Source organism: Ictalurus punctatus, chromosome 13, assembly GCF_001660625.3.
Source record: "Ictalurus punctatus breed USDA103 chromosome 13, Coco_2.0, whole genome shotgun sequence".
NCBI lineage: Eukaryota > Metazoa > Chordata > Actinopteri > Siluriformes > Ictaluridae > Ictalurus > Ictalurus punctatus.
The window spans coordinates 13,397,855-13,405,761 of record NC_030428.2 but is presented as its reverse complement, the minus strand read 5'-3'; the positions used below and the strand labels follow the sequence as shown (position 1 = coordinate 13,405,761).

The window sequence follows — 7,907 nt, the reverse complement described above, 5'->3', positions numbered from 1 at the left end:
AGTGTAAACCTTTTATAGCTCTAAACATGCCAGGCGGAAACAATGACTTCCTGTAAGAATAAACACTTAGACTATTTCCGACATTTATTGGGGCAATAAAGCAGTATAACCCAAAAGCGGCCTATGGTTTATCTAAGAGCCTCCCAAAAATAGGCAATATCCTTTCTGTCGCAAAGTGCAGGGTAGTGAATGGGGTAAAAGTAAGGCAGATTGGTAACTTATTAATTAACTATTTTTAATGAATATTTGAGAGCGCTTGTAGTATCACAGCGGTAGTAAAGAATGCTCTCGAACATTCCAACTCTGATTGTACATGATTGCATATAGGGAAATAGCAAATAATACGCAATACAATTTTAACAAGTGCAATTTGGCTGGTTTCCATATCCTAATTCAAACACATGATGAGTTGACTACAGAGCACGATGAGGAAGGCGAAGTGTAGACAGATATTAAATCAGGCTTCGAATATCTTATAGCTTCAGAAAAACATACGCCATTCTTTGTGATCTTTTTTTTTAGTTATCGAAAATGTAACATTTTTCCTAAAATTGGGTTCGTTTTCAGTGTTATTTGGTTTGGTAAATAATTATATAGTCTATTAATTATTCAAATAAAATCCACATTTAAAAGTAAATTTTCTTACACACATTATGTCCTGCTTACATTATGAAAAATCTCATTTACAGTATTTCCAAATAACAATGGCAATGTTACGTTTCTGTTTCATTAATGCATCATTTTGGGTTAGGATTCTATATATAAAGAGAGACATGAACATAAACTTTTATTTAGACATAAACGTCACCGAGCTCACCACGATGACCGTTAATCGAGCATTTGTAATATATATATATATATATATATATATATATATATATATATATATATATATATATATATATATATATATATATATATATATATATATATAGTTAATAGTTGAACCACAAAAGTAAGACACAACCTTCCAGTAAACTTTCGCTGGTTTTCGACAAAAGTATTTCATATACAAAGGCTTATTTATTCAGAAAGGAGTATCCGTGTAACAGATTTTGTAATATTTTTAAATGTTATAGCGCTTATTAAATTTCAGTCAAATTAAATGTTTGCAGGGCATTTTAGAAAGCATGTTATATAGTTTAGAGGTTAACCTTTTTATACGATTATATTTATGTTGAGGTTTGCTTTCTCATTCAAATATAATAATAAAACTTTTCTATAAACCAACAGCAATAATAATGAATTGTTGTTGTTGTTGTTGTTGTTGATGATGATGATGATGATGATGATGATGATGATGTTGATGATGATGATGTTGCTGTCATTGTTATATGAACATAATTACATATCATATATTAAGTGAATTATAAATAAATTTAATTATTGTGACGACAAAATATCAACTTTCCCACGTAATGCTCGTGTTTTGTTTTGGGTGTTTGTGATAGCTACTTGTATTTCTTAGTGGACAAACTGAGATTAAACTAATGTTGCTTCTCGCATCCGTTGTAGATATGCAGATAAATACATTCAAATGAAACTATTTTAAGCAGGCTTTTGTCTGTTATGTTTTTGTTGTGTTTGTGTTTCTGTATCTACACTGTTCTCTCGCAGCCTTGCATATAAGCCGAAAGTTTACTAGAACACTTGAGCTTTGCACTTAAAGGAAGTTAAATCCTTCCTATTGTCTGTTAGAATGTCCCGCAAAAACGCTCTTAAAGAAAATAGGATCAAATTAGGGTTTAAGTTTAAGTTTTAGGATTTTGGCTTCATTGTGTTCTTAGACCCTGTTCTACTGTATGTGTACTAGCATGAGGATATATTTTGAAATAGACTAAAGGCACATAGGCACATGTGTAAATCGCTTGGGATAAGGATAAGGACTAAAAGCTGTCGATTTAAATATAATGTTTAAAAGTGTAAAACCTATGGGTAGAGTTGGAACTGTAACAATTAATAAATAAAAGTCATTAACAGTTTTCATACCACATAATAATCCATAATGACTAAGGTTTAATATTTAAATGAATAGTTTGCGTTTTCATCGCTTTCACACCTTAGCTGTTTCCAGTAATTACCAGTTTTATTTCAACCGAGAAGCTAAACTGTGGGCCTAAACAATAACTCAAAAGTTGCAAGTTGTAATGGACCAGTAACTCTGTAAAGATTAATATAATTGTTTTTATTTATATATATATATATATATATATATATATATATATATATATATATATATATATATATATATATATATATATATACACACACACACACACACACACACACACACAGAGAGAGAGAGAGAGAGAGAGAGAGAGAGAGAGAGAGAGAGAGAGAGAGAGAGAGAGAGAGAGAGAGAGATAGTAATAAAGGGAATTTATATATACATTTTAAACACTTTTTTTATTACATCCGGAAACGAGCAAGCTATTACAAAAATGGTAACAATGAACATAAAGGGATCTTTATTGTACTTTTTTACTCAAACAACTCCAACCACAAACAATAAAAAAGACAATAAAACAACAATCAAATGTTCTCGCATATATTTATATGTAGGACAATATCCAGCATGGTATGAAATATTTAAACTAGGTCACGCATTGCGTTTGCCTTGTAATGGACTGATCCACTGAACTGAGTTACTTATAGGTAGTGTTTATGACATATGATAAGCCTGATTAATCATTATTCTCATCAGTCAGTAATCACAAGTGCATATTAGGTAGCCTATAGTACTGCAGTAACTGCACTCATGTATCCCCTGATTATATTCAATAAAATAGCTACAATTAATATAAATTAATATAAATTAAATTGAAGTGTTAATTTGAAGTAAAAGTCGTGCAGTAGTTGAACGGGTATCAGCGCAGTTCTTGAACAATCTTAATAATAACAATCGACATAATAGACGGAACTGAGATCATGGTAGCTGTAGTAAGACATGGGCTTACTTCCCCATACCACAGAGAGCGAACACACACACAAACACACACACACACACACACACACACACACACACACACACACACACACACACACACACACACACACACACAACTGCCAACTATCAACGCTTGGCACTTCTGAGGTAAGAACGATGAATGAAATAGGCATATATCCACAATTTAATTAATCTATTATTAATAACAAAATTATTATTATTATTATTATTATTATTATTATTATTATTTATTTATTTATTTTTATTATAATACTATTATTGGCATTTATAAAGGTGTACCTCGTTTTGTTAGACAAGGCTTAATAAGAGATCAAGTGCTTACATCACATTCTTATATCATTTCAGCTGACAACAGAAATGTTACGAAGCTAATCGGAGCTCGATCTGTAATTCACGGAGTTACGCGTCCTCGGAGTCCGCCACTTCTGACGTACGTTTTCCTGAATCATCGACGCATTCACATCTCTGCCTCTCAATCTGCTCCTGCTCAGCCCTGCTGCTCGGGAACTTGTCCTTGTTGTTCTCTTTCTTCCACTTCATTCGCCGGTTCTGAAACCAGATCTTCACCTGGCGCTCGGTCAGGCAGAGCGCTCGCGACACCTCCACGCGCCGCTTGCGGTTCAGGTACGGATTAAACAGGAACTCCTTCTCCAGCTCGAGCGTCTGGTAGCGGCTGTACGTCTGTCTGCCGCGCCTTCGGCCGGTAGCTATAGAATAAAAGAAAGCACACAATGAAGTAGGCTATAAGACTAGATCTGAACTAAAATATACTAAAATATCTCAAACATGTTCACTGTGACCTCTTATTTCTTTGCTTTGCGTACCAAAATGTGGGAAAGCGGACGCTCTGTCCAGATGGGTGTTATTGCCTAATTCGCCTGTCATAAAAGGTCTAATTGGGGGTAATAAGCAGGCCTACAACTGTTCTAAAGTGCTGTCAAAAGAGAATGGGGGTTTCCAGCGGTATCAGCTCACCTTGTGGTCGCATCCATGGAAAAAGCTGTGTTGGGCACGTTTCTGCGCTCTCCAAATCATCACTGATGTAGCTTGCTTTTACACTGTAGTCTCCAAATTGGGCTAAATCCGTATCTTGTGTGCCGAAAAAAGTCTGTCTCTGTAAGGTTTCCTGTGCAAAAAGGTTTGCTGCTGTCTCGCCGTGATATTGGCTGTGCTGGTACGGTGCGTGGGAGAACGTAGAGGCTCCGTGGTGATAAAACTCCGGAAGCTGGGCTGTGTGTTGAAATGTAGATCCTGTGCTGTGTCCGTACAACACAGACGGTCTGCCTGCAAGCTCCTGTGTGTACCCAGAACACTCGTAGTAGTTTGGACGCAGGGCGTCGCTTCCTTTGAATTTGCTAAAGAGAGAATTAACGAAATATGAACTCATTTTTTCTTCTTTTCATCAACTTTCTTGTAATAGCTCTATGAAAAATTAGGTTAAACCAGCCCTGGTTTCGGAATGTCTTAAGCCATACAGTCTTGCTTACATTTATGCGCAAATGTTGACTACTATACTGTAAATATTCACGCAGCCGCTTCTGAACAAATTTCCCCGCGAGTGTAATCAAATAGCATTTTTAGTGATGCGGTTTCATAAAATAGTGGTTTTCTTCCCTCCTGCAGAGCTCTGCAAAAAAATTTAGCATTTTCAGTCTCACTGACTCCTTTTTCATTGGCCCAGTCATTTCCAAACAGACAACAGCGCGCTGATGTTAGCAGAGTGAACAGGGAGAAAATGGAAAAGGAGAGAAGGAGTTGGTGATGTGTGGGCAGAGGGGAGGTAGAGGGAGGGATGACACTGCTGGAAAACGATTTTAGTGGCGAAGGCTCATACGACACATACAAAATTCATAGTCTATCCACAAAAGCGTTTTTAGTCCATAGATATGCTCTCGTCTGGCTTAAAGAGATAAAATATTGAGGCTAGTCATGAAGTTGCAATTTTACTCCATGCAAGTAACAGATACAATCGTGACATAAGGGCCTATTGATGTAAACTTTCATGTAGGCTTTCAGACCCTTGAAGCCTACATTGAAAACACTGATCATACGAACTTCAGTTTCAACCAAGACAGGTTTCATCAGGAAACCTTTAAAACCAGAATGGTTTTAAACCAATCATGGTTAGGTTTGCCGACACAGATTATGTCATTATATATTCTGTTCACTAATAGAACTAATAAATTACGATATCCCTATGTTTGGTATTAAGCTCATCATATGCACAATTTTGCTCAGTTATTGGTTATTACGCTGTTTGGTAAACAAAAGAGCTGAACAACTACCACTATCCCAACAACGAAATAACAGTCCCAGTTAGCATAAAATTTAGTGCTTTTCACGTGACATATGGAGTGAGTTACTGTTGTGCTGTACTGTTATACAAAGAAGAAAATTAGATCTAATTTGATGTTCATTTGTTGTCTTTAAATAATCAATTGAATAAATTTTCCTCAGGAAAGCTGGTTTATCTCTGAACATGAATTTAGATCAACGCTGCCGCTATGCGATGAGAACTGGTAGTGCATTCAATAGGGCGAAAGGAAACTCACGAGTTCACTATGGATTACGAAGCTTTTCGACATATTTTGTACATTATTCTCGTATTCATTTGGATTTTTTCCGTGTTTCAGAAGAAAGAAAGAAAAGTGGGTCTGTATCCCAACCACGACCATTTAATGGTTATAAAGTAGGAAGCAGGTAGTATATATTTTAGATCCACGCAACAGTGATCAAACGCCTTGACACAACTCCATGCCATCTGTCGATGTACCGTCTGTTAACTGGTATTTTGCTCCCGTTTGTATTCCATTTTTGCTCCGTTTTTTTCTGTTTCGTTTTTGGGTATAGCCAGCACTTGTGAAAGAGGTTGCCAAAAAAGTGTTTCTAGTGCCAATATTTTTTTTAAATCTAGTTTGTTCTTGTATCATCTTTAGTGGTTCCAGGTTATTATCGAGACTGGAAGCTGAAATTTTAAGTCTCTCCTAAACCAGCTAATTTCATCAATAGCTGACCTGGGAATAGGTAATAATGTCTTTAGGCTACCGACTCCACATTTCCACCTGATTCTATTCTGACAGGAAAATAGGTTTCACAGCCTGTGCTCTTTCTCAGTCACTAGGCTGCAATCTTTTACTAAACTGTGTTTATTCTGACAGTGTCAGTAAGGTGAATTACTCGCTCGGCCTCTCCTTCTGATGCGGTCAGCGAGTAAAAAAAAGTTTTCAAATGTGTTTTTTTTTAGTCTGCTGAAAGGGTAGACGGCATCTTTAGATCAATTTCTCATGTAGCCATTTATTTGAATGGATTTTGAATGCTCCCTGCTGTCCATGATTTCATCTAATGTATGACATTCAGTAAAAGAATCTAAGCTCTCTCTGTCTTTTCCCTGCAAATGTGTTAATTATTATTATTATTATTATTATTATTATTATTATTATTATTATTATTATTATTATTATTATTATTATTATTAATAATAATAATCATTAGAATTAACTGCTAATTTTAGTTTGAACTTAAAAAGGTTAAATAGTAACTGATCTTTAAAGACACCAATTTACTATGAAATGCAACAAAAGTGATTGTCACATATAACAGCTGGAAATTCGCACACACACGCACGTGATACATTTTCAGCACCAAATAACCAGATAATATTCTAGATTATCCACGTATTTTAAAATAACAGTAAATCTTTAAATGTGCTAAATATTACTTATTTATTTATATCTTACTGTTTTGCTACAAGTGAGCAAACCGATTTAGAGAAACTCTTGTACGTGTGCACTTTTAGAACGATTATTTAGTGTTGTAGGCTATAGGAAGCATATTTGAAAAGCTGTCTTATAGCTAAACAAGTATCAAAAGAGATTTGCTTGTTTGGTTGTTTTATGTATATAGACTTATTCTTTATATTATTATTATTATTATTATTATTATTATTATTATTATTATTATTATTATCATCATCATCATTATGATTATTATTATTATTAATTTATCTCTAAATAGAGGTTTCCAAAATATGTGTATAGTGTATTTGATACGTAGATACGTGGCCTACGGGATTTTGGGTTTGTTAGTATGAAAAATATGGCCTAATATGATAATTTCGTTAACATTATTATTATTATTATTATTATTATTATTATTATTATTATTATTATCATTATCATCATCATCTAATTAATGTATTTTAAATTTGGTTCGTTAATATTTTAATCCTAAAGAAATCTTGATATAGCCCTATTTCAGTAGCCTACATCATACTGTCCACTTTTAGTCAGACAATCACAATTCAAAAAGATGATGAAAAGGGCTTAGGCTACACGCTCAGCAGAGGGGCATGAAGTGTGGGTCTGAAGGATCTGTACATGGCACCACGGGGAAATCTAAAACCCATTTGTAGATATACACTCATGTTTTGGCACTGGGCTTTTGGGATGATTTTACGGGTGTGCCCTTCCGTGCACGGTGGGTGCACAATATTATTATTTTCATTTTCACCAAATTAAAAAAGACGTGTCGGTAGTGCTTCAAATCATTTATCAATAAAATAGGAATTAACTCAACGATAGGTAGGTTCATAAGCAACGCGTGGTCTTCTCATATGTAATCTAATTTCTGGTATGAATTAAGGAAAACTATTGTTCTGCAGCATACCCTAAAACGAAATATTTCATAGTTCGCTGTACCACATTAAATCTGTAGGCTACGTGTATAGTTTACGATAAAATCTTGCTACTGATGGTTAAGCATGCAGTGAACTAACACGGGTGCATAAAAAAGGACTATATCACAACTCACAAACAAAAGATAAACTAAACTCTGGTAACCTGGGGAATCTTTTTCGACTTCTCCAATATTTTCTGTCATTAATCCAAAACTTTCATCCAACACAGATTATCGCTTTCTAAAATTTTCAAGTCTACTTATT

The 7,907-nt window shown here is 34.7% G+C and overlaps 1 protein-coding gene and 1 long non-coding RNA gene across 3 annotated transcripts in view; one reads left to right on the top strand and one right to left on the bottom strand.

Moving 5' to 3' along the window:
- LOC108273742 (uncharacterized) overlaps positions 1 to 7,907 on the top strand; it is a 33,159-nt gene that overhangs the window by 824 nt on the left and 24,428 nt on the right. For both annotated transcript variants that reach the window (XR_008397654.1, XR_001814363.2), the window contains exon 2: positions 3,314 to 3,592. This is a non-coding gene — a long non-coding RNA (uncharacterized LOC108273742). The remainder of the gene's footprint in view (positions 1 to 3,313; positions 3,593 to 7,907) is intronic.
- hoxb8b (homeobox B8b) lies at positions 3,368 to 5,721 on the bottom strand. Its single transcript, XM_017483205.3, has 2 exons — positions 3,944 to 5,721; positions 3,368 to 3,675 (listed from the first exon to the last, which is right to left on the bottom strand). Exons 1-2 carry the CDS (start codon positions 4,353 to 4,355, stop codon positions 3,368 to 3,370), a joined length of 720 nt encoding a protein of 239 aa, XP_017338694.1. The 5' UTR covers positions 4,356 to 5,721.